The sequence below is a fragment of the Chrysemys picta genome, chromosome 21 (genome assembly GCF_011386835.1).
Source record: "Chrysemys picta bellii isolate R12L10 chromosome 21, ASM1138683v2, whole genome shotgun sequence".
Lineage (NCBI taxonomy): Eukaryota > Metazoa > Chordata > Testudines > Emydidae > Chrysemys > Chrysemys picta.
The window spans coordinates 8,617,885-8,645,661 of NC_088811.1; the positions used below are offsets into that span (position 1 = coordinate 8,617,885).

The 27,777-nt window shown below is 40.4% G+C and overlaps 1 protein-coding gene across 5 annotated transcripts; it reads left to right on the top strand.

Annotated features, from left to right (window-relative positions):
- Window position 1: 1 nt before the first annotated feature.
- Window positions 2-27,670, top strand: C21H1orf159 (chromosome 21 C1orf159 homolog). Of its 5 annotated transcripts, none has more exons than XM_065575131.1 (11): window positions 11-80; window positions 2,096-2,222; window positions 7,788-7,945; window positions 8,105-8,195; window positions 10,576-10,651; window positions 13,094-13,198; window positions 14,547-14,612; window positions 16,478-16,612; window positions 21,723-21,748; window positions 22,276-22,306; window positions 25,169-27,670. In XM_065575131.1, exons 4-11 carry the CDS (start codon window positions 8,124-8,126, stop codon window positions 25,264-25,266), a joined length of 609 nt encoding a protein of 202 aa, XP_065431203.1. In that variant the 5' UTR covers window positions 11-80; window positions 2,096-2,222; window positions 7,788-7,945; window positions 8,105-8,123; the 3' UTR covers window positions 25,267-27,670. The 5 variants fall into 5 exon arrangements, with proteins under 5 accessions (XP_065431204.1, XP_065431203.1, XP_008165496.2 ...); XM_008167274.3 differs by lacking the exon at window positions 11-80 and adding an exon at window positions 140-273; XM_065575132.1 differs by lacking the exon at window positions 7,788-7,945 and having other exon boundaries at window positions 2-80.
- Window positions 27,671-27,777: the final 107 nt, after the last annotated feature.

The following is a 27,777-nucleotide window of genomic DNA, read 5'->3' on the forward strand; positions in this document are numbered from 1 at the left end:
CAGTAGGCATCGCGCGCCGGAGAAGGGAGCTCGTCGAGGCGGCGCCGCGGCGGGGTTCCCTGTGGAGTGAGGGGACACAGGTGGGGGGAGCGCGAAGGGCGCTGGGAATTGTAGTTCCGAACCCGGGGAGACTCTCCAGAGCCAGTGGGCTGGAGGGCAGAGCAGGACTACAAGTCCCAGGGAGGCGCAGGAGGGAGCGGGCTGGACGCCGCCTGAGGGCGGGGGGTACGAAAGGGAACCTGCTGGTGGCGGCTCTGGAGGTTCCTCACTCAGGTGAGGGGGTGGCCGTGGAGAGGGGCTTGAATCCCTCCTGGGCCTGCAGGATTTGAACCCCCCTCTCCGGGGGTGCAGAGTCCCTCCGATGCCTGGGCGATACTCCGCTGTTGCCCCTGTGCCCCCTGCTCTGGGGGCTCAGGCCTGCCGGGTCCCCCAGCGAGGGGGGCGAAGGAGAGGGCTCGGGCTCCCCCGCATCCTGGGGTGTAGAAAGAGGGGGCGATGAGGGCTTGGGCCCCCCACATTCTCTGGGGTGCGGGGCCAAAGGCTCTGCCTCCCTCTGCAGTCGCGGGGGAGGGGAATCAGGAGGACGGGGTGGAGATCAAAGCCCCCATATTTTGTGGGGGACAAGTCGGAGTGAAGGTCAAGGGCCCCCATCTTCTATACGTGGGGGAGACAACAAGAGGATGGGGAATGACTAATGCCCCTTTTTTTCCTTTGGTGGGATGAGGCGTGAGGAGGAGAAACGCCCCAGTGTCTCTTCTTGTAACTCCCCCCCCCCCCATATACTCACCTTTTTTAAGGGGGACAGTGGGGGACACATATTTGGGATTCAAATGGCCCTGGTGCCTTGTCCTGTAACCCCCTCAATACACCCACCTTTCTGGGGGTGGGGGGGCTCACATTTTTGGGATTCATTTTACTGGGTTTTGCTCAACCTAGTTTAATCAGAATGAAGAAGGCTTAAAAAGTAAACTAAGCTTGAATGTGACTTAAAAATTGGCATTAAAACAGGCACGGCAAAAATTATTCATCTCAGGATTCTTCTAAAAAACCCCAAAATCTTAATAAAAACAAATGCCTGTCTTAACGCTAGTAATTAGTGAAATTCCTGCAGTCGGTATGGGGAGGGGAAGTTGCACAAAGGTTTCAAAGCTGCAGACAGAAAATAGCTTGTTGTAATATATTTAGCAAGCAATGTGAACCACAGAAAAATAGGGGGTGTGGAGAATACATTCCCTGGCAAAGAAGCTACTGTACATTTTAACTCGGGGAGCGGTTGCAGCATTTTGGTATGTAAGGGGAAGCCAAGAAAATAGAAATCTCTTTTCTTCCCAATCCTTACAAATAAATTATGTAAAATCAGATCTCTACCAAATCTAAGACCAGGAAATGCCCACATTTTTAGGCTGATTTGACAATACAGAATCTCTCTCCAATGAAAGAATTTTTGTAATGTTCTTCTTATGAAAAAAAAACCCACTTTTTCAAATTATCATAGTTTGGCAGTCCTGGATTTTAGGTTTTGTTTTAAGGAAGTACTTTTTAAAGTGTGTTTACCAGTTTAATCTCTTTAATTGCACAAGAGCAGGCTTAGTAAGTATCTAAAAGCATTTCTAAAGCACCTGTAACTGGAGTATGTAACTATACTTTGGCAACAAAACCCTGCCAACATTAATTTCTCTCATCAAACTTTGAAGGTAGCAGTAACAATTGTCATTGTAGAAGCAGTGATTGCAAACTTCTGGCTGACTGAACAATGATGGCAGTTTTGGGTCACCCAGTGGCTGCTTTAGGCACGTTCGAACCATGTAACTAACTCCTTTTCAGTAGAAACAAGGCTTAAAGTGAGTGTAACTTTCCACTCTTGTAGATAGAATGAGGGTCTGTTTCAATGCTTACAGGAGGCCTCACATATACTTAGGTCAACTCTGTAGGTCCCAACTAAACTAGCACTGTCCTTATCATGGGTATGTGTTAGAAGATCAGGAAAAACAGGTAACAGAAGCTGGAAAAACAAGTCTTTTTTTAAGAAAGCTTTCCTTTGTAAGGGATTGTGATAAGCACAGCCCAAATAATTGCCTGTCCTTCTACTGTGTAGGTGTCTTGCTACATGTATTTGCAGTATGAATGAGAACCTAGCAGTACACCATATTAAATTCCTCCTTCTTGAATAAAAAGCGTTTATGGAAGATCCAGTACTTCAGTATGAACCTCTGAAAAATTTGGTAAGTGGGAGTTTTTTGGCCTTTGCAAGTATGTGGTTTATGAAACTGGGATCTAATTTATTTTGCCTGTCTGATATCCTGACAGTTACGAGCAACTAAAGGTCAGAACTAAAAATGCATTTGGCAGCAGAATGGAGATGATAAAATTTCAAAATCTTATCTGGTAACTGAATCCACCTGAAATGTATGCACCAAATTTCTACCACCCACTCCCTTCCTTTTTTTGTTTTTGTTTTGTTTTGTTTTGTTTTGTTTTGTTTGACCTGTATCTGGAAACAAACAAACAAACTTGCGGATACAATTCTTTCATAATACTTAGTCCTGCCGTGAGTGTAGGGGACTGGACTAGATGACTTCTTGAGGTCCCTTCCGATTCTATGATTGTAATACTGGACATAATGCTAAAAATACACCTGTGCTAGTATAACTAATGAGTATCCTTAATTTAAGTTTTGTTATTTTTAATAAACCTTGAGTTACAGAAGCACCCCTGCATCCAGGAAAGGGATAATTTTCTGGTTGTCAGGCTACAAGAGCCAAATAAATACTGCTGAGTAAAAATGTAAAGCATGTAGCTCATGCCTATTCGAGCACTTGAGATCAGAGCTGACAATAACTTAAGGTTTTAGTTTTTATTTTTAGCATTTTATGATAGGAAGTATCTAATGTTTAAGGATATGATTCTGTCATTGAGGTCACGGATTCCGTGGCTTTCCGGGACTACTTCTGGGGCAGAGCCAGAGCAGCTAGCCGGTGGTCAGCGCTGGGCAGAGCGGTGGCTGCCCAGTCAACCCCGGGGCCACTGAACAGCTGACCAGCCACTGCAACAGTTGGCCAGCGGTCAGCCCTGGGGCTGCCAAACAACTGATCAGGGGTCAGCCCCAGGCCCGCCAGAGCAGCGGTTCTCAGCCCGCCAGAGCAGCAGCTGGGATTGGGTCAGCCCCCTGGGGGCTGGAGCAGCAGTGGTCAGCCACTGCCCCAGGAGCAGCTGCAAACCCGGCAGCACTCTGTTTGCCTCCCCTCTTTCTTCCCCCCGGGTATTTTAGGAAAAGTCAGGGACAGGTCACAGGCTTCCATGAATTTTTGCTTATTGCCTGCGACCTGTCCCTGACTTTTACTAAAAATACTGTGACAGAATCTTACCCTTACTAATGTTTAATTGTAATATCTGTGTTTTCAAAATAAAGGATGTTGGCACTTATGGTCTGGGCTCCAGTTTGTGTGTCTCTTTTTTTAAACCGAAAGTGAAAGTCCTGCCAAATGTAGTACTCACCAGAGAACTGTTTTTCTAATTTATTTAAACAACAAGGAGTCCGATGGCCCCTTAAAGACTAACAGATTTATTTGGGCATAAACTTTAGTGGGAAAAACCTCACTTCTTCAGATGCATAGAGTGAAAGTTACAGATGCAGGCATTATATACTGACACATGGAGAGAAGGGAGTTACTTCACAAGTGGAGAACCAGTTTTGACAGGGCCAATTCAATCAGGGTGGATGTAATTTGTTTCATTATGCATTATATTCTGAATAAGCTATCTCCTCCTGTTATAATGTCATTCTAAAGTCAACAGTATTACATTTCTGATTGCATAGGGGATGCAGTGTCTTTTTCCTCTAGTCTTTTCCCTCTGGTCAAGTGTTGACCATGGTGTTAGTAATAAGCCTATTAGTATTTGATAGCTAAAGGCCCATGTAAAATGAGATGTATGGTCTTGATTTATAGTGGATGGATGTCCACAGCACAACTACCATCAAAGTTGGTGCCCTATTTGGCTGTCTTGCACTTTGATTAGCATGGAGAATGAACTACTTACTACAAGCTGTCTTTGCACAAGGGACCCAAACACTGGCAGCAAAGTTTAAGGAACTTTGCATATGTTTTACCTGTTTTATTAATAACAAATTTGAGTTTCTAATTCTGTCTGACTCCTTTCCATGAGCATTACTTTTCATTTAAACAAAATATATGATGTTACCAGCATCGCTTCACTGAATGTCCTATGCCTAATCCGATCAAGTATTCTTAATATCTTTACAGGTTTCCACTCTTCTGCATTTATTTGCTCATAGATATTTCTATGAGCAAATATTGGTTCAAATAAAATATAAAAGATGCCTTTATAGTTTGAGAGGAAGAAAGATCAATTCACTGGAAAGATTCAAAGGCATTTTTACCCAATTTCCTATTTCTGCTGGAATAGCTGCAGGAAAGATGTTCTATTTCACTACAATCATTAGCAGCTGTGAACAAGTAGCTGTCTGTAAATGTAATTGTCTCACTGTTGATTAGTACTCTAATGTATTTCAGGGATGGAAATACAAGAGGTGTGTGGAACCTATACCATAAACTTGTGTCCAACAAGAATGAGTACCAGTCATTCTGAAAGCATCTAGTTACTGATGTTTTCTTGTGCAGAAGATATTAAAATGTTCTTTCCTGAAAGATAAATATATTTAGAAGACAGGAAAATACTTATTTAAATAAATAGTTTTCTTCTCTGACTCTCCAATATTTAACTTTAGTGTACTAATGAAGCAAGTATTGACAGACATTTGTGTGTAGAGTCCAAAGTGATGAAAAATTGATCAGCATCTGACTATAACAGCTGAGGACATTTTCTCAGTGGAAGTCATATATAATCAAAGAGGCAATATTTAACTTTTTGAGGAGCGTGAGGTATAGAAGATAGACAAATTCTGTTTCTGAGAGTTGGCTGTATTAATGAAACTCAAAATATTAAAGCTATACACACTGTCAACATGCTTTTTAAAGCTATACAATTGATTGCAGTGTAGAACTGCCTCGAAAAGTACCAAGAGTAGTGTTGTCTCCCCTGTGTCTGTTTATAGCAGCTGAAAATCTGGCCTAAAGTGCATGTGTCCTTTGCATGTAGCTCTATAAGTAGTCCATGTGATGAATATATTTTTCAGTCAAGTGTTTAAAAATGAGAAACTGGTCTACTACCACCTGAAAATTCTAGGGTACATGCTTCCTTATAGCCCACAAGGAACTTGGATTTGGTTTTGGTAACAGTCTGGGCAATAGACCAAACTATTTTTTTTTTTAATTTTATGACATTTTTGGATCTTGTTTGTCAATTGCACTGTGAGTTACAAGCGAAGGCTTTAAAACTTTTTGTTTATTATAAAAACATGGAAAACATAGGCTATTTTAAACTGGAATATTTTTCCACAAGGTAGGTCATTTTGAAATGTTTACCCTTGCCTTGTGATAAAACCTGTGTAATCTCCATTATTCCATTTTCTTACTAGAGGGAATTTTGTCACTCAGACTTGACCACTGTATGCATCTCATCTATAGTATTAGTGTACTGGTATTTTATTTTACCTTTTCACTGGTACGATTGAATTTCTAGACTCTTGTCACAGTAAGAGGACATTAAACTAAATCCTATGGAGACTTGTTATTGAAAGGCTTTATACTTGAAACAAAGCTGCATCTACATACTCAAAGTAGAATTATTCTTAGGATTTATATAACCATTTTACATTTTGATAATACCAAACAAAGATTAATATTCAGAACACCCTTATGAGGATAGGTAAGTGTGATCTCTATTTACAAATGTGTAAATTGAGGAGGGGAAAATTGAGTGTCTTGCCCAAGGCTGTACAAGAGGCAGTATTATCATTTAGGATTTGTTGGCACCTGTTTCTATACTCTGATCTCTAGACAAGTTGTCTTCTTAAGTAATCTCAGAAGAATGTTGATAATTGAGGTTTTGATTAAAACTAGCGATTGAGGTTTTAAACATGCTGTTGAATAATATACCTTGTTTTCACCAGTGGTTTGGGGACCTATTTGTGAATTACAAATTTATTTCCATCCTGCCCTAAAGATGTCCAATTTTGTAATCCCCAAATCTGAATCTTTTCCAGTCCTTTCAAATGCACTTTTTCTTCTGACGTATCTCCCCAAAATAGCCCATTTTATAGTTTGAGGTGACCCAAAGATCTCCCTTCCTAATGCAGTGCATTCAGCATGCGCTTCATAACGTAGAAGCAAGATGTGCGTAACTGTCGTTCCTGAGGTTCATTAATTCTCTGTTATAAATATCTCATTTTGGAGAACCATCTTGTTCATGGGGGATACATACACTTTGTCTCCAAATACTGTAATCTGCACCAGTAACAGCAAGTCTAATCAAGTGCTCAATCTTTTTCTGGAGTCTTCAATTATCAGTGTCAGATAGTGCCAAGTACATAATGAACTTGAACTGACTGCTTATCATTTGGCAGTAGTGCCACTTTATTCATGTGTGTAAATTTAAATTTGAACTAATGGAATTGTGGAAGTTGTTGAATTGACACCACTGGAGACTTGACATTCTTTGATGTCCACTGTACCAGGTAGCATGCAGTGTAGTCTTTTCCCCACTTTGCTCTGCCCAGGTGCTTAAATCATCCCTGACTGGAGGGACCTTTTCTAGGAGAAAGAGAGGAGTGTGATCTCCATAGCCCATTCAAGTCCTCAGTCTCTAGGTCTGAAAGAGCTGTGAAGGGGGCTAATTATAGTAGTGGTCACTGTGAGGGGTGGACCCTTTTCCTACCAAGACTACCGAACCGTTTGGTCCAATTTTTGGAGTTAGGGACAAGAAGTATGTCTGACTACTTTATCGTTTGGTATTAACAGAAAGACTTATAAAAGTTAAGATTTAAGGAGGTTTTCTCTCAATATAGAAGTCAAATTTGTTTAACATGGTTTATGTGGGTTCCTTTAGCTTTTTTTTTAATAATTGGTCGGTTTTATAATTTGGTAATATCATAAATTATTTTAAAATTCACTCACAGGATCCTTTTTACTCAACAACACTTCAATAACTACTTTCGGTTTATTAAATGACACTGAAGGCCCATCTGGAGCTTTCAGCCTGCAGTCACCCTTTTTAGCTTTTTCTTCTTATTAGACTTATATCGGGGGGTCTTTTATGTTTCCTCTGATGTACTTTCCCTGCAGGTAGGCTGCTTTGAAAGTTTATTTTTTTCATAGTATTTCAGAGGGAAATGGGTCTGGCTACCACACACTGTATTGCCTGTAGAGTGTTTTGATAACATGGTGATAACATAGTAAGTGTTTGAACAGCACAGTCAGATCAAGGAGTTGAGGATACGTTTTTGGTTAGCTAAACTTTATTAGGACTGGGAGAAGGGGATTGACTTCCATTAGGGTCATTTTGGGCCTGGCTGGAAAAAGTGGGGAAGAGAAGACACATGTATGTAACAATAGTTTGAAAAACTACATTCTGCTTTATATGGAGATCGTTTCAAAATAATCTAATTTAAATTATTGCAGCCAGAAATCCTAACTAGCTAAACTTTTAATGTTGCATCTTAACTTGTAAACTTTATGAAGACTTCAGGTCTCTGTGCTGGGGAGAATAACTATGGCATTACCTTTCTGAAGGGCTGTTACTCTGTATCCTGATACGAATCCTTTGCAGTTCAGTGCTGCAGCCAGAGGAGTCGGTGGTTGTTGTGGGCAGGTTTATCAGCGATGGTGCCAGGCAGTAACTGTTCGTATTGCAATCCCATTGATTTTTAGATCATGGGTGTGGAATAGTCTCTGCATAGCCCTGTTTGGAGCAGACTGATAAGGCTCCTTGTTTCCTAGCAACCACACAGTCTGCCATATCCAGAAACCTGCCCCTCTGCAGCTGGAGTGAAAATTCTGAGTGTCTCAAATTTGTACCTTTAAACAAGGTAAGTCTTTCTCCTCTGAGACGCTGAATATAAAAGCCTTTATGTTCAGTTAAAATTAACATTTCATCAGAAGTTTGTTTTGGATGCAGAGAGAGAGAGAGAGAGATTCTATCTTCTTTGTCCTTAATATAGTGTTCCATTCTCTCTCTTTTTATTTAGACATTTCTCATTCCTGGGCATGGCAATGTCATATATCCTTCTCCTAACTAGACTCATAGCTGAAGTTACAAGCAAATCCACTGAAAGTTTGGTATGTATTATATGTCATAGCTCTGCATGAAATTTCATTCTGCTATGAATGAAATGGAGTTAAAATTGCCTGTTTATATGCTAAATTATCTTAGGAAGGAAGTGGGGGATTTCCCCCTTAAAATGCTGCTTATAGAAGATTTTCTGATCACAAAAAAAGCAGCACACCCAGAACTTGCCTGTAAAAATTAATATCAGCTTTTCCTTCCTCCAAGCAGCGTTTGTGCCAATGAGCAATATGGTAGGTCAACGGAGCAAATCGTGCCCAACAGGAATGAAGATCTAGCCCCCAAAATTGCAGTATTGATTGGATGCTCTGTCTAGACAATTTGGCAACTTGTGAGGGTGAACTTGTTCTGAAGATTGCCTGTCAATGCTTTGACTCTCCTCCTCCCCCCCCCCCGCCCGCCCTGACACAAACCCACTGGCTAGAAGACATGCAGCTGGTCACACTCTGAAAAACATAGATAATCATGATTTTGAAAGCTTTTAATCTTTCTAGCTGCTTGGCAGTACAATAGCTACAAAAGTAGTCCAAAATATGGAAAGCTAAAATCAACTTTAAAAAGCTGCCCAAGGTTACAGGAAACTGCTGCTGCCTATTACACAGTGAATGGGCAGAAATTTCTAACCTGTCTCCAGGACAGTTTGACCTATAAGCCTTTGTATGTACCAAGCTGCCTATTTTTCATTGACTGTGAGCCTTTCTGGTTCTTTAGTGTTCCCTGACTTCCCCTCCCACACTCGACTAACTGGGTGAAGTCTGCCGCAGTCATTACAAGTTTGATTATCTCAACCAGGTCAGGGATGAATGATACACTCTTCCTGATATCCTTGAACCTCATCACTTGCTTGATTAATTGATGACTGCCTGTAATAACAAATTCTGTGCTGGGTTGGTTTAGACTGACTTTGACCCTTTAGCCATATGGTTGGATACTAGCCTGATCTTGAGTTACTTTCCACCAAGCTCAGTGAATCTGTGAGTTTTGAGACTTGAACACCTTGGTATTTTTGAGAAAAAAAATCAGATTTAATAAAACTGCAAAGTTCCTGGCTCCCACCTCTGTGCTCAGTCCACTAGCCCATATTGTTTTTTTTAGCCCCGTGAGGAAGAGGTTGTGTAGCTTAAATGACACTCTCATGCATTGCAACATGGATATCCAGAGACAGAATGGCTTTTCTGTAAGGGAGGAGTTATGATTGTAGTATTTGTTTTGCAAAACCACACATTTTTATTTTTAAAATTTGGCATCTGGTGTGTTTGGCTTGTTTACATGAATATGAAGTGCTCTAATGAGTGCTTTCACTTTATAGTACTGACATCCTAACAGTGAGAGAGTTTTTTTTTTTTTTATAACTGAGTTCTACTTTCTCTGCATATAAACGTCAAAAAGAGAGCAGTTTTATTCAGGGCGCTGTTTCATATGAGATTGGTTTTTGCCATGATTCTGACATGCATTATATTTTTCACCTATAATATTAATGCAAATCTCCCTTTTCTAAAGGTGCTCTATGAAATTAGGAAATTCCAATGCAAATGTGAAGTTTAATAAAAAATCAGCCTTATCCTCACTTTGGAGTATGGGGGAGGAATGAGGACCCTCAGATCTGTGCACAGAGGTCTTAGCTGCCTCTGCAGCAGTCCCCCTAGAGCCCACAGAGTGCACTCTGCTAGTCTAAGATATGTGCAGGTGAAAGCAATGAGGACTAAGTGAGACAAGGTAGACATGCATCATCCCGCACATTTACTATGGAGTCCCCTTTCTGGTGGGGATTCTCTTTTGCAGAGGGTTTCTGGGACAGCTGTGTCCCTGGGGAGTTCTTGGGGCTACCAGGAGTTAGAGCTGCTATGAAGCACAGACCCTCACCATGGATGATCCTGGCCTCCTGTCCCCCTGGAATCTGCAGCTTTTTGAGTGGTCCTATGGCCTGTTCTGAAGGGCCAAAGAAAATGATTAGGGAAAATGGCAACCATGCTGAGATCTCCTCCTCCAGCGTTTTACCTCAGGAGAGAGTGATCCAGCCCATAGAGATGAACTGTACACTGTTCTAGAAAAGTTGGCAAGTGCTTTTACAAAGTGGTTCTATGAGGTCCCATCCAAAATCAACACTGACATGTACCTTCTTTTACATTTGTTCGCAAAGCCCTAATTTGGGCAGTTGCTGACTGGTCAAAACGATCTCATTGACGTAATCCAAACTGTTCTGTATCCTCTACTGCTGATTATTAAAAATTGACAATGAAGTGTTCATTGATACAATTTCAGCTGCCGCTGTAATTTGTTCCTTTTTCATTAGTTATGTACTGGGTAAGATTGAGCTGTGTTTTTAATAAAGCCAAGAGCTGTGGGAAATGTGCTGTAATGTTTTCTTTTTAGGTTTCACAGCCAGAATGCTGTATGGATGTATTGGATGCTAACAGCACCTGTCCAGTCACTAACCAGTGCAGTCCAGGTAGTGTCTTTGTCCAAGAGAAATTCCCAGAGCATTTTTCTGTAGCCAGTGGCAAAACACAGAAGATAATTAATTAGGGAAGGAAAGAAAAGTTACCGTACACATGCATCTTGAGGAATATTCTCTGTATGAACACATGTAACTCTCATCAATTCTCATGGAAACTGTATGCTCACATGGGGAGGATAGTAGCCTGGCATTGCTGAACTTTTTCTTCAGTTTTCACATACCATAAAGTGGTATGATGCAAAGTGTACTATAAATTAATATTTACAAGCACATGTGATACAAAAATACAGTAATATACAGCTAAGGGGGTGGGAAGAAAGACTTAAGCCATGGCTAATATGATGCAAATGTACTATCTCTTATTACCAGGAAATGATGTGGGTTCCCTTTTGTGCCACTTAAAGCAGACTTTCAGAGAAATATTAATTGATTTCCTACCTCCTTTTATCATTCTCCAACAATGCCAGGAGAAAAGATGATCTAATGTTTGTAAAAATCCACCTTTGTTTAAGGTGAAGTGGAAAGCTTTAAAAAATAACCAAACTCTTCTAGACTCAAGATCGGTAAGATAGCATATATGCTTCAATATTACTGATTCTTTGTAGAACTAAAGAATTGAAAATCACGTTTTTTCTTTCTTATGACTAAAACCATGGGTTCTGTCTTTTCCTCATATTAAATATTAAAAGGTATCTTAAGGTTCATTATTTTTCTAAGCTAAATGCTTTGCTGCTCAGTTACTTAAACATTACATGATTACTACATTCATTTCTGTTCTTAAATGATCTGAGATGTGGCACAAACTGTTGTCCATAAATCTTATAGATTCACATCTTCTTGCATCATGCTATAAATGTTAAACTATTGAAATCTTGGTGTCAGATAAAATACTTTGTTGCTTTCTTCTTATTCACTACAGAAAGGCTTTGCCCTTACAGTGGGTGTGTTTGTGTTTAGATTAAATGTCAGGTGTAATTTATTACTAAGGGCATCAAATGTGCAGCTTCCCTCGGAGGAAAACCTACCAGCAGAGCTGTTTTCCAATCAGTGCTTTACTAATAGTGTGCTTTATGGAATAATTGATTCCAGTTTGGCTAAAGGCTGTGGAGGACTGGATTTTAGCCTACATAGTGAGTTTTCGCTTTAGAATCTAGACCAGGGGTCGGCAACGTTTGGCACGCGGCTCGCCAGGGTAAGCACCCTAGCGGGCCGGGACAGTTTATTTACCTGCTGACGTGGCAGGTTCGGCCAGTCGCGGCTCCCACTGGCCGTGGTTCGCCATCCCGGGCCAATGGGGGCGGCGGGAAGCTGCGGCCAGCACATCCCTCATCCGCGCCACTTCTCGCCGCCCCGATTGGCCCGGAACGGCGAACCGTGGCCAGTGGGGGCTGTGATCAGCCGAACCTGCAGCGTCAGCAGGTAAATAAACTGGCTGGGCTCGCCAGGGTGCTTACCCTGGTGAGCCGCGTGCCAAACATTGCCAACCCCTGATCTAGACTGTAACACGATTTAGCAGGAATATCCTTCTAATCATCCGGCTCCTGGGTCATAAGACCCAGAATGAAGCCACTACTGCTTTATTCTATTAAATAAAGTTAGTGCTGAAGACGTGCCTTAACCTTTTTTCCTGTCTCATCAAAGATAGAAACTTGTGCCTTTAAACATAAATTGAGAGACAAATGATATCACTGAAGACACAAATTTAATCAGTTTTCAGCCCTCATTGGTAGGATGGCTGATATAAAAGACCCCACTTACCTGTCATGGAATAGTTTAAACAGGATTAAGTGCTTGTAAACTGATGCAAACTATACAATACCAAAGAAGTTTGGGCAATAGAAAAATACTGTATTATAGGCCAACTTCATATTGTTCGTTACTAGCCCTCGAGTGACTGACAGGGTTGAGTCCAATATATCCTGATGCAGGAGCTCCTTTACTCGTTCTTAGCATCTTTATGCCTCTCTCTCTACCTTAGCTTGTGATATAATACACAGACGTGGTCTTAAATCTTGTTTTAGCTGGATGGGGACCCGGAGAGGGCAGGAAAAATATAAGCAGTGAGGTTCCTTCTTTTCTGGGAGTTCTGAAGGGATGGCATGGAGGGATTGGAAAATTTTCCTGTTTTTCATAATTTAAAAAACTAAATGGTGAATGGAGCTACATGAAAATAACCTCCTAGCATGTGCTTGCTTGTAACTGATTTCTCCTTAATGTCCTTTATATGTAGGATAACACCTTGTTTCCTTGTTGCAGCAGGCACATTAGAAATTAAAGCTTTTTTTTTTTTTTTTATGTAGTATGATAGTAAGTAAGTAAGACATTTTATGCAGGAAGCCTGTGTTCTCAGGTGCTTGATTCTGGAGACTAGAAGGATGTTCCTGACATTTCTCATGCCATTTCCAGCTCAGTGTACATTTTGTTCTTGTGCAGGTTGTTACAGAGAGTGGAATGAGGATGGGAGTAGCAGTTGCATTAAGTGCAAGAATGAAACCACTTCTGTTGCGTCAACTTACAATCTGACCGATTGTAGAAATAGTAAGTCATCAGCCATCCCCGGTCCAGTTTTTTTTTTTTTTGCACTGGGGCCTCTTTATACACATTCAGTTCAACCAAGACTGTCCCGTAAAAGATTCTGAGGATTTCCATTCCTAGTTTTCTTCTCTGAAATTTCCATCATTCTCAGAGGCCCTACTGCACCTTTGGGTGACAAACCCTTCAAAACCCGTCAGAACTTTCCTGAAATCAACCAGCAGAGACTGCTGTAGAGCAGCGTGAGGCACAGCATCCCGTAATCGATGATCTTTTGTCTCCTAATCTTCTTTAGACACCTTTTGTTTACACATTAGAACAGGGGTAGGTAACCTATGGCACGTGTGCCAAAGATGGCACGCAAGCTGATTTTCAGTGGCACTCACACTGCCCGGGTCCTGGCCACCGGTCCAGGGGGGTTCTGCATTTTAATTTAATTTTAAATGAAGCTTCTTGAACATTTTAAAAACCTTATTTACTTTAAATACAACAATAGTTTATATATTATAGATTTATAGAAAGAGCCCTTCTAAAAACGTTAAAATATATTACTGGCACATGAAACCTTAAATTAGAGTGACTAAATGAAGACTCGGCACACCACTTCTGAAAGGTTGCCGACCCCTGTATTAGAATATCTGATCTTTACAATCAAATGCAATATGCAACCCATATCTTTCTGTGGCTTTTAAGAACTCTCAGTATCCGTAGCATGCAGAACTCAAACAAATACCAAAATGTGGTGGTGTTTTTTAAGAACAAACAAACTTGAATCAGACAAATAATTAACATTGAATTTCTTGAATGATTTAATCACTATTTTCAGAAACAGGCATTTACCATAGGCACATACTAAGGATTCCTTCAGACCTCAAATAACTCTTTTATTCAGGAAGCTGGACTGCACTGTCCCATATGTAAGAGGCCCCATTTCTCATTTTTGTTCTCCTCTGAGTAGGGTGACCAGACAGCATAGGGTGACCAGACAGCAAAGTGAAAAATCAGGATGGGGGTGGGGGGTAATAGGAGCCTATATAAGAAAAAGACCCAAAATTGGGACATCTGGTCACCCTACCTCTGAGCAGTCCATTTCATTTAATTAATAAATTGTTTAGCAAAACTAGCAGAAGAACTTGAGAGGCTTCCTGTAAGGGCAATGCAGTAATGAACACTTTTGCCAGAAGAGGGTGATCATGCGCCTCTTCTTTATTTCTCCCGGGAAGTGGTAGAGGTGCTGTTATCTCATGAGAGAAACCAAGCATCAGATATGATATGATGGCTTATGTCACTCAAAACCTTTTCTAAAGCTGCACTGAATTTAATGTTTCATAAAAATGCATTTTTCCCCATATAGCTGATACCAGAGGAATGAATTTTCAAATGAATATAAGTACCGTAACCCCCTTTCTACAGAATATAGGTAAGTAAATAGAATTGTCTTGTATAGGGGGGTAGCCACTCTAAAGCTTTTCCTGTTGTCATCTGCATCCGCTTGACAACATAGCATTTGATACAATCTCGGTGAGATATTTTCTCCCATATTTTTAAGCGTAGCAGCCGTTTTAGAGTTGTTAATTATTCCAGACTGTAGGAGTTTTTATTACGTTTTTTAAAAAAGCCAAATTTTGAGATAACTGCACTTCTTCTGCAGGATGGTGTTTGGTCATGATGCATTTTGCTCAGAGAGAAACAGTTATGCCAGTTACTTGCCAGCTGATTTTTAAACCTGATGCTGCAGCAAGTGTTGTGGGATTTTTTTGGTATGCCAGTTGCCAATTCTAATTAGACCTGATGCCTAATGACTCTGACTGGCTCTTCTAGGGCTTGAAACTTTTTGTTTCTGGAGCTGGTTGTAAACTATACCAGTTACTTCAACTTGACTCCTTACATGTATTGTTTCACTTGTACTGCAAGCAAATATAAATTGAAACTATCTAGATTGCTGAAGTATGGCCCACTACTGGAGGTAAGATCCCAGACAAGGTGATTCAGTGATCTACTCTAGAATAACCACTTAATGTGAATGCTCATGAAGTGAGAGCGTAAATGGTATAGTCATTAACAAGATTCACATATAGTTGGGTGCTATACAAGCTCCTTCCAGACAGCTCTGCCAGTGCACATAAATCTTGACCTGCAGGACCTCTTGCTATTGTATCCCTGTACTTCTCTGGCAGAGCCCACCGGAGATGCCCAGTTGTGTTATTTTATGATCTGCACAGAAGGGGAGTGGGGGCTCTTGGATGTGAGTGATTCCTGGTTTCTCAATCAAGTTCTAATTCATTTATGAGTATAAACCAAGTGCTGCTTATTTCCTTTTATACTACGTGTGATGTAATAGAGGTAAATCGCCTTTGCATCTGGCCCTGTGAAACTTGTACCCAAATGGCAAAGAAGAAGAGCTATCCTGTCCAGGGAAACTGAGGACTAATATATAGCTTTTTTAAAAAAAAGGAATTGCAAGATCTAGGGAATAGCTTTGGGAACTTAAGACAATCTATGTAGTGTTGTACTAAAAATCTCACTATCCCAAGTGTTTAAAATCTCATTAAACATCTTTTGTCCCTGACCCTGAATGAAGCAAATTAAAAACAGAATGAAGCCAGAATTTGTACTGAAGTAAAATCTTTGTATTCCATTTACAGTAAATACCAGAGATGTGGTGTATCTGCTGTTTCTGTGTCCGGACACAAGAATTTCAGCATTCCTTTGCTTCGTAAAATAAATCTATGCCACCTCATGTGATCATGACCTTAAACAAAATAAGTTAAGCAAATTGAGCAAATGTTCTGGAGAAATTTTTTTGCTAGTGTCTAACTTCCCTTTGAGGTATTACAGATTGGCCATTTTGAAGGCAGAATACCAGATTTAATGACCAATGGCCTGACTCAATCCTGTATTGGGCAATTTAAATTTACCTTAAGTATTCTTATTATTTTGGTTACTAATCCACTTTTGTTCAATGCCTGGCAACCGCAGTTTGAAAAGGATAAAGAAGGAAACACTTGGGACAAAAATCTGTGGATATCTTCAGGAAAACATAATTAAAATAGTGTAGGTAGAGGCTAAAACACAGGAAAATTAGTATTGGAGGATGTTTCCTAATAATTTTGATGAGGTTTTCTGTTTGATATTTTGATACACAAAAGAAATGTTCTTCTCTCATCTAAATGTAAGCATATTTACTCTGTAGTCTCTATAGCAGTGATGGGAGAATAAATCCCTTTGCCCCTTGTATCTTAGTGGTTTCTAGTAAATAACCGGCTATTTCCTCTGATTTCACAGGGGGCTCAGAAGTGGCAGCCTCTCTCATTTTAGGGACATTCTTCATCAGTTTATTCCTGATACTGTCTGTGGCTTCATTCTTCTACCTCAAACGTGCCAATAAACTTCCAAATATGTTCTACAGAAGAAATAAAGGTAAAGTGTTTCTTAGTCATTCTCTGTTTCATCATTTATTTACAGTTTAGCTGGGAATTTGAGAGAAGGCCAAAACCTTTTCCATATGTTTTAGAGTTCCATGAGCTACATTATTTTTAATGTACATATTGTAATCTGTTCTGTGCACTTCTGTACTGGAACCAGTGCAGTCCTACCTATGTGTAAATGAACTGGAAAAAGAGGTAAACAGTGAGGTGGCAACATTTGCAGATGATACAAAATTACTCAAAATAGTTAAGTCCAAAGCAGATTGCGAACAGTTACAAAGGGATCTAACAAAACTGGGTGACTGGGCTACAAAAATGGCAGATGAAATTCATTGTTGATAAATGCAAAGTAATGCACATTGGAAAACATAATCTCAACTATAAATACAAAATAATGGTGTCTAAATTAGGTATTACCACTGAAGAAAGAGATCTTGAAGTCATTGTGGATAGTTCTCTGAAAACATCCACTCAATGTGCAGTAGCCATCAAAAAAGCTAACAATGATAGGAACCATTAGGAAAGGGATAGATAAGACCATAAATATCATCATATCACTCTATAAATCCATGGTATGCCCACACACTGAGCACTGCATGCAGTTCTGGTTGACCCTTCTCAAAAAAGATATATTAGAAATGGAAAAAGTACAGAGAAGGGCAACAAAAATGATTAAGGGTATGGGTTCTAGATAGACTTATGTGTAGTGTGTGGGAGGAGCCGGTGGTCGTGGTACATGTAGGTACCAATGACATAGGGAAGGATAGGAGAGAGGTCCTGGAGGCCAAATTTAGCCTGCCAGGTAAGGGATTGAAGTCCAGGACCTCTATGGTAGCATTCTCTGAAATGCTTCCAGTTCCACACGCAGGGTGAGTTAGACAGGCAGAACTGAAAGGTCTCAATGCATGGATGAGATGATCGTGTAGGGAGGAGGGGTTACGATTTATTAGGAACTGGGGAAACTTTTGGGAAAGTGGGAGCCTATATAGGAAGGATGGGCTCCACCTAACCCAAAATGGAACCAGATTGCTGGCACTTAAAATTAAAAAGACCGCAGAGCAGTTTTTAAACTAAGGGCTGGGGGAAAGCCGATAGGTGCAGAGGAGCATGTGGTTCCAACAGACACATCCCTTAGAGGGTGGATCTATTAATGGAGATTCTCTATGTCCTAGTAAGGAGAAGAGGATGGAAAATGATAAAATACAGGTAGGCTCTGATGAAAAACAGTCAAATGAAAAGAAAGTCCCATTCAATTACATCATGTAATGGCAGACAGCTAAAAAGTGACAGGCTTTTTAAGTGCTTATATACAAATGCTAGAAGTCTAAATAATAAGATGGATGAACTAGAGCGCCTCATATTAAATGATACTGATATAAAAGGCATCACAGAAACTTGGTGGAATGAGGATAATCAATGGGATACAATAATACTTTCCAATACTAATATTGGAAAGACAGAACAGATCATGCTGGTCAGGGAGAGGCACTATATGTGAAAGAAAGCATAGAATCAAATAATTTTAAAATCTTAAATTAACCAAACTGTACCATAGAATCTCTGTGGATAGTAATTCCATGCTCTAATAATAAGACTATCACAGTAGGGATATATTACCGACCACCTGACCAGGATGGTGATAGTGACTACGAAATACTCAGGGAGAATAGAGAGGCTATTAAAATAAAAAACTCAATAATAATGAGGGATTTCAACTTTCCCCATATTGACTGGGTACATGTCACCTCAGGACGAGAGGCAGAGATAAAGTTTCTTGACACCTTAGATGACTGCTTCCTGGAGCAGCTAGTCCTGGAACCCACAAGAGGAGAGGCAATTCTTGATTTAGTCCTAAGTGGAGCACAGGATCTGGGTCAAGAGGTGAATATAGCTGGACCGCTTGGTAACAGTGACCATAAATTTAATTATATTAACATCCCTGTGGTGGGGAAAACACCACAGCAGCGCAATATTGTAGCATTTAATTTCAGAGTGTGGGAGTACACAAAATTGAGGAGATTAGTTAGAAATTAAAAGGTGCAAAAAGTGAAATCCCTGCAAGCTGCACAGTCAACCTGTGGAATTCCTTATCAGAGGATGTTGTGAAGGCCAAGACTATAACAGGGTTCAAAAAAGAACTGGGTAAGTTCATGTAGGATAGGTCCATCAATGGCTATTAGCCAGGATGGACAGGGATGGTGTCCCTAGCCTCTGTTTGCCAGAAGCTGGGAGTGGGTGACAGGGGATGGATCACTTAATGCTTACCTGTTCTGTTCATTCCCTTTGGGGCACCTGGCATTGGCTACAGTCGGAAGACAGGATAGTGGGCTACATGGACCTTTGGTCTGACCCAGTATGGCCATTCTTATGTTCTTATGAACAGCTTCCATATGAGGAGAGATTAAAAAGACTAGGACTGCTCAGCCTGGAAAAGGAATGACGAAGGGAGGATATGAGAGAGGTCTATAAAATCATGAATGGTGTGGAAAAAGTGACTTGGGAAGTGTTATTTACCCCTTCACATAACATAAGAACTGGGGTCACCCAATAAAATTAATAGGCAGCAGGTTTAAAACAAACAAAAGGAAGTACATCTTCACACAACGCACAATCAACCTGTGAAACTTGTTGCCAGGGGATGTTGTGAAGACCAAAACCACAAATAGATTAAAAAAATAATTAGGTAAATTCATCAGGAGGAAGGTCCATCAATGGTTATTAGCCAAGATGGTCAGGGATGCAACTCCTCTGGGTGTCCCTAGGCCTCTGACTGCCAGATGCTGGGAGTGGATAACGGGATGGATCACTTGATGATTTCCCTATTCTGTTAATTTCATTTGAATCATCTGACATTGTCCCCTGTCAGAAGACAGGATACTGGGCTAGAAAGGTTTTGGAATCTCCGTCACTGGAGGTTTTTAAGAGCAGGTTAGACAATCACCTGTCAGGGAAGGTCAAGATAATACTTAGTCCTGCCTTGAGTGCAGGGGACTGGACTAGAAGACCTCTCAAGGTCCCTTCCAGTCCTATGATTTTATGGACCATTGTTGTGACCCAGTATGGTCATTCTTATGTTCTTATACATGGAGTAAACACTTCCTCTGCACTCTATGTATATTTTTTGTGGCAATACAGAACTTAACTATTTTCAGTTTAGTTTTTGCATGGATGCTTCTTGTGCAGCATCAGTGACTAACACCAGTTGAATTATTTTATGGTTTCAAAGGATCCAACAATCCAGCCCTTCACATTAGATGGTACTAAATGGTCTATATCTAGGGTACACACTAATGCTATGTGGACAGGCAGCATTTTTAGAGAATTTGACAATAATACTTTTCATCCAAGACACTCCAAGCACTTTGGAAAGTTTTATTAAGCCCCACAACACTGTTGTTTTATACCAGCTTTACAGATAGGGAAACTGATGCACAGAAGGACAAGGAATTTACCCAAGATGAGGCAGCAGCAGCAAAATTAGGAAGAGAACCAAAGATTCCTGGTTATTCCTCTGCTCTAACCACTACACTTGCCTCTGTGTTTCACATGGGATTATTTGGGAGCCCCAGAAACAGAGGAATGACACGTTTTATGACAGGAATTCTTTCATTTTATAGCGAGCTCTCCCCTGCCCACCATTAGTTTCTGCTTTTGTAGAACAATATTGGAAAGAAATGTAAATCTGAAATGCAGCTGTGTAGCTATAATCTAATGAACTGAATTCATCCCTGTGGTAACTCATGAAAGCCAGTAGAATTATACCAGGTATAAATTTTGCCCAATATGTAATTTTTATGGAGTCAGCTGGATTTTTCACACTCTCTCTTCAGTTGCAGAATCTGTGTAAAACAATTCTGTGTACATTGTTGCACCCTAACCTTTCCTGGTCAGGGAGCAAGTGTGTAAATATAGTGTAGCTCAACTTCTGCACAGTAAATTTTGAAATAATATAGAAATGTATCTGTATTTCTCTACTTCTCCCGACCCCTTCTCTGTCAACCCCACGTGTAATAGCTGCCATTTAAGAGGTTCTACCAGTTTAACAATGAGCTACTCTTAGTCAGAGCCATCCACTGATCAGCTGGGTACCCCCTCACCTCCATTTAGCTTCTAACAGAGCCAATTCAAAACAAGACAGTCTCAACAGAAATCGGTAAATAAGAGCAATACACAAGCAAGGAGGAACGTGAGATCAAAGTGACACGTAACCTTAATTGCATAGCACAGTTCCAGTGAATTTGGTGGCACTTAATATAAAGTGTACAATAATAGACACCTAGATGCTAAGCTATTTTGTGCTAAAGAAACTGTTAAGTATCATGAAAACTGACAAATTGAAACCTGTTTTTACAAGTTTCTTTCAATAGGTTTAGGTACCACAGGTCTCCCTTTGGGTGTTTATAAGTGGGTCAAGAGCTATCATGCTGTGACATCTAATTTGGGAGGTCACCAAACTTGTGGTGTTTAACAACATCTAGACTAGAATTTCCACTTTTTGTGCTGCTAGTTCCCTTTTGTGCTAACATGTCACAATGTTGAAACCGAGGTTTTTATCTGAGGGAGAAGAGTTAAGAGCTTACTGGAGGGAATCTCATAGGATTTCTGCCAGGCTGAATTTCATTTTGCCTGGCTATTTGCTTTGTTGTCAGTAAAGGTTGGTATCTCCCAGTTTCTTCTGCTGCTTCTGACTGCTATATTCTTCTATCTCCACACCATTTGCTGCCTTCATGCACTGACAGCGAGCTTCTACTGCTTTTCTTCCATGGCAGCTCCTTCAAAGCAAAGTGATGCTCTGGTGGCCTCCTCAGGGAGCAAAATAAGAACTGATTTAACCCTGTAAAAATAACTGTTTCCTGGAGAGCTTGAGAATCCTGTGTCCTTAATGCACAAAAGCATCTTCTGGGCAACGTGCTCTGATTTCCAAATACTCTTGTACTGATGTCTCCTCCAAAGCAATGGAGGGAGAATTCTCCCTCAAGTGTTGGTTGGGATATTGGGCCTATCGGATTGTTCATTGTGAAGAATTTCTACAATACATAAGCAATTGAAGCAAACAGTTCAAACCTTTTAGAACAATAACGGCCTGTCTCTTTCCCCTTTAGCATCAGTTCTGCAGCCCAGTGAAACGGTAAGTAAAATCATTCCTTCTAAGGGACATAAACACATCTTTCAAATAGTGTTAATTATTTATAGGGATACTGTCAGGTCACATTTTTGGCCCAAACTAGAATTTTGTAGAAATGAAACTGTTACAAAACCTAAACTAAAAAGAACTGTCCCTGAATTGCTTTTAAAAATTCCAATCAGAACCATATAAAACAGATATTCCCTTGCAGTTTTTATAGCCCAAACTTTGCAGCATTGTATTGGCATACAAGAAATTGGCAGCAGAATTGACTAAAAAAATAAAGCGAGTCTCCCAAGTTTGTTGTCCATCCTGAGAAAAATGCAAAAGTAAACACAGCATTAATAATGAGAAAATAGATTTTTTTAGAATTTATATTCGATTTGATTCTTTTAAGGAGTTGGTAGCACAAGTGAGGACATTTTGCTTATTAAAAATAATTGTAACCTTAGTGTCCACTTCTAATTTCTGTAATATTAGAAAATACAAAGATCTTTTATATTTGACTTGATCCTTATTCTGTTTTGCAGGCATCAATGATACCTCCCCCTACTTCTTCAGGTAAGGATCTGTTCCAGGTTTGAGGGATCCTTAAACTTCCTTGTGAATATTTTCACCTCTTAACAACTTGCTCTGGGAGCTTTTTTGTTTCTTTCTCCTTGTTAGCTTGTAGTTAAGAAATACAAAACTACATAGCAATATCCCCAAAAATCTAAATCTCATTGTGGAAGTGCCAGGAATACCCAGTAAGTACAGATGTGTGTGTGTATATATATATAAAACAAACTCCAAAATTCAAACTACAAAGTCTGTTCAGGGGACAGAAGTGTGACAATGTCTGTAATATTAGCATTTGTTAATCGGGTGTCATTTCAGTAATTAACATGGACCACTACATTATCTAGTAGAAATGCTGCTTCCTTAATGGTATCTTTGGCAGCTAGGCGATAGATGACTTAGAAATAGATGGATGAGTGTTCAGGTTTTCAGAGGTGTTCAAAAAATGAATTATTCAGAGTGGGACATGTTTTGAGGGCTGGAACATCTTGAGGATTCTTGGGTGGCTCATTTTCAGGCTCACTAGATTGAATGTCACACCTCTTGAAACAAATGACACTTACATGGTGTTTGGAACATGAATATTGTGCAGGAGTTGGCAGAGTTGTTTTAATAAGTATGAAAAGTTCAGGCAGTAACCCGTTCTCTGGATTGGTGCTCATCTAACCGGTCCTTTTTCGTTCTTTCTTTTTAAACGCACGTTCTTTCAAGTAGTGCTGAGTGTATGATTAAATAATCCATTCTAGGGATGCCTTTATTTATTCTTAAGAAATCTCTACTGAGAATTGCAGGAAAAAAGCAGACACAGAGGCCACCAAAAAAAGCATCAGTACACTAACAAATATTATTCTCAAAGCTGTAGCTGTCTGTGATGCTGATGTGCAAACAAGAAAGCTTAATGAAACAGAATCATATTGGCTACTTCTCCATTCAGAACATGGGAGAAGGTGAAATCAATCACTCTTTGTCAAATAAAAAAGTAAGCAAGTTTCAAGTATTTCTGAAAACAGTGCACAGTTAAAAGCAAATTCAGTGATACGTAACATTGCAAATATTACAAAATGGTATTTGCTTATTTCACATGTAGGTATCAAAGAAACTTGTACTGCCTAATAGGGTATATCCAATTATTTAATCAGGACACTACTGAAAACTAGTCTATGCTTTACAGTAGAACCTCAGAATTACGCACATCTCGGGAATGGAGGTTGTTCGTAACTCTGAACAGTTCGTAACTCTGAACAAAATGTTATGGTTGTTCTTTCAAAAGTTTACAACTGAACATTGACTTAATACAGCTTTGAAACTTTACTATGCAAAAAAAAATGCTGCTTTTAACCATGTTCATTTAAATGAAACAAGCACAGAAACAGTTTCCTTAACTTGTCAATTTTTTTAAACTTCCCTTTATTTTTTTTTTAGTTGTTTATGTTTAACAGTACTGTACTGTATTTGCTCTTTTTTTGTTTTGTTTTTTGTTCTCTGCTGCTGCCTGGTTGTGTACTTCTGGTTCCAAATGAGGTGTGTGGTTGACTGGTCAGTTTGTAACTCTGGTGTTTGTAACTCTGCAATTCTACTGTATATGCCTGATCTGTGTACTCTGAAGACAATGACAAAACTCCTATTGACTTTAAAGGAAGACCAATCAAGCCTTCCAGGAACTGGATAAAATGTTGTTGGGGGAGGAGGATGTTAAACAAGCCAATTTTTTTTAAACAAGCCAAACTGTTTACTTTCATTGTGTGGGTGTATGTGGATTATTTTTAAATCTAAGATGCAAGAATTAAGATTTAAATCTTTGTTACCACGATCTTAATTTTAGGCCTTCCTGCAGGCAGCATGCTGACTCTAAGGCTACGGCTAAACTACGAGGCTTTTAGCGACAAGGCTGTGTTGCTACAACCATGCCGCTAAAACGCTCGTAGTGTAGCTGCTGCCAACAAAAAGCTCTCCAGAGCTCTTCTGCTGACAAAAAAACTTCCACCGCCCCCCAAGCGGCAGCAGCGTTGTTGGCAGGAGAGCGCTGTTCACACCAGTGCTTTTCGTCGGTAAAACTTTTGTCGTTTTGGGGTGTGTGTGGTTTTTTTTTTTTAACACCCCTGAACGACAAAAGTTTTGCCAATGAAGTGCCAGTGTAGACAAAGCCCTTGTCTCAATTTGTTTTGGGTTTCAGGGAGATATAATCTGATAAACCCAGGAACTCCTGAATTCTAATCTTGGCTCTGACCCTGAGACCCTGAGTGGGGGCAAGTGTCTTAGGCCTTGGCTACACTTACCCGCTAGTTCGGCGGCTGGCAATCAAACTTCTGGGTTCGACTTGTCGCGTCTAGTCTGGACGCGATAAGTCGAACCCGGAAGTGCTCGCCGTCGACTGCGGTACTCCAGCTCGGCGAGAGGAGTACCGCGGAGTCGACGGGGGAGCCTGCCTGCCGAGTGTGGACCAAGGTAAGTTCGAACTAAGGTACTTCGACTTCAGCTACGTTATTCACATAGCTGAAGTTGCGTACCTTAGTTCGAATTAGGGGGGTAGTGTAGACCAAGCCTTAGCCTCTCTGCCTTGGTTTCTATAGCCATAAAACATGAATAATATGTGGCTTATCTTTGTAAGGCTGAAAATGGAAATAATAATGGAAACACTGGTATCCAATGAGCACCCAATTCAATAAGTAACTAAAGTGCTTCCTTCAGAAGAGGTGTATTAGTGGTCTTTCTTAATATTTAGTCATCGGTCGAATTTTCTTCTCTATATTCTAGAACCACAATAGCCACTTTCGGATCATTGGCTGACTTGTTTAATTATGAATTAATTATGAAGCCATGACTAGATAGCAGTTGCTAACTGTGTGTCTGTGCCCACCCTTTCAGTTCGAAAGCCACGCTACGTCAGACGAGAGCAATCGTTAGTGATGTCTGCATCCGCCGCTATGATCCCTTCTGCAGAAACCAGGGTCAGCAATGTTTAGCCTTCAAAACTTACCTGAGGACTTAGTAAATATGCACAGTGTTGGCGAAACTTTCTGTAGCCACTGGAATGCCAGGAAAATGTCAGGGGCAGCTGACCTAAAAACAAGCCGAGCCACTGTGTCAAATGGGTTTGTGCCAAACGTGGACAGAGGAGTTGAACTAATGCAAACATGATGACTATAGGATATATCCAGTTCTGTGAACTGCTTTGATGGGCTTGAAAAGCCCTTTTCCAGCTCTGTGGTTTCATTTGTCTCCTAACAGAAGCTATGTTCAAATCTGCAAAGAATCTGCCTTTTTTGGAACACTTTCAGCTTTGGCAAGATCCTTTTTCCTTCATTGTGGTCAGCTGTCTGGCTGTGGAACAGAAGCCCTCAGTGCAGCACGCCAACACAGAGTTTTGGAGGTGGGCTTGTTTAAAGGACACGTTTGTAAATGTTAACTCTAAGTGCCATGGCTTTAATGCTGCAGGAAAATACAAATGTATTTTACATGACGTATCTCAATGCAAAAATTGATGCCTTCAGAAGCATCTCTTCAGCTTCTTAGTCATAGAGGACCATGGTTTTTAAATGTAGGTTAGACCCACCTGTCTCCAGATATTGTCATCCTAAGTGCTGCTGAAGTCTGTGGTCAGTATAGGTCTGATCCAAAGCCCATGAAGTTGATGGAAGTTTCTCCAGTGAATTTCATGGACTTTTAGATCAGGCCCTACATGAGGATCCATTTGCTGTGGCTTTGTAGTTAAGCTGCTATTTCTGCCCCACTGAGACACCCAGCCTTCCCTCATTCCAGCGTCTCATGAGGGTGGCTGTTGCGGTCTAAAGGAAGGCACACTCTCTAAGCTAGGTTGAGCCACCCTGAGCACTTACACACATTGATTTCAACTGGAGTTGTCATGGGAATTCTCACCAACACAAGTAAGGGTTTCCCCAATCTAATCCTCCATGCACATAAGGTCTACAGACCAGCACCTTAGCCTTTGAGTTCCCCCACACACCACCTGCCTTTGTTTAAACCTTACTACCACAATGGGTTCTTTAGAGGAAATGACTCATGGTGGATTTTTGTCACCAGCCAATGGTAGCCATCATGATTTCAAGAACACAACAACTGATTCTTATCTTTAAAAATGCTAAAGTAGCTGTCTCTGGCCAATGTGACACCACTGTGGAGAGTGTAAACCTCATGATTCAGATACCCTTTCTGCCTCCGGCCAGAGGCTTGTTCAAAGCTATAGAGTAAGGTTTGGGATGGGGGCAGGGAGGAGCTACTAGTCTTTTTTATTGGATATCTATTTTATGCACATTTTAATGCAGTGTAAACTGTTTGCATTTCTTTCCTGAGAATCGAAGAATGGAGAATTTTGCAGCTTTCCTCCAGTGAGGTCAAAGACAGTGGGGCTAAAGAGGAAACTATGAAGGAGCAGGGCCTGCTAGCCACACACATTGAATCACTATATGTAAAACTTTGACACCCCTGTTTGATTAAATCCAACCTAGTTTTAATTGCTGTTTTTTCTGTCTGCTAAAACTTAACAGCCACAGTAAGTCAGGCCGTTTGAGAGGGGAAGCTTCCATTCTTGAGTACTGTATGTGTATAGTTTGTCTATTCCCAAACCAGGAGGTAGCAGTTTTGCCAGAGTTACTTTTTATGTCTGTTCTCTATGTATCAATAGGATTTACCTCTGATACAAATGACATTTTGAGGTGGTAGGAAGACATAGGGGCTATGAACTGACAAAGTGTCGGAAACAACTTAACTTTATAGGAGAAAGAAGTAACTATGCAATGATACAATGCAAAGATATTACATCTTTAATGGGAGGGAGTTTCTGCTTATGAATCTGTCAATGAAACTGCATCCATGCATGGCATAGTTGCTCATCAATTCTTTCCATACATAAATCATTGATGGGTCATTCTCTCCATTGCTGTGTGGGGACTGTCACTGGCCCATGTCACTGCTGTATGTCTGTATCTGTCTGTCCCTCAAGTGCATCACTGTAATAGTTTAGTGCCAAGTATCGGATGCTTCGTCCCCATCCCCCCACCCCCAAGACAGAGTTCAGGTTTCTCAGTGCTAATGTCGCTTTCTGTTAAACTTTTCAAACACAGCAAACTTTATTCCCATGGGCTTTGTAGTTTGCTCAGATCACATTAATGCTGTCTGACCCAACTGGATCCCTGGACAGAACCTACTTAGGGGTTGTTTTTTTTTTGCACTGTCACGTTAAATGCATACTGTGGAGTTGTTGTTTTCTCCCCCATACAGCTAGCTTTATTGAACACTTGATGAGTGAGTCTTGAGCTATAAATGGTTAATTCAAGGACAAGATTGATATTTAATGTACCGGGGAATTTTTAAATTGTGCCAAAATAAACACCTTTCAGCTTTTTTTAACTATTGTTGAGGTCATGAATGTATTTCCTTTCTAAGCACAGGAAGAAAGGGGCAAACTTAACACAAGAAACAAATCACTGATCCATCTCACTTGGCGTGTTGCCTCT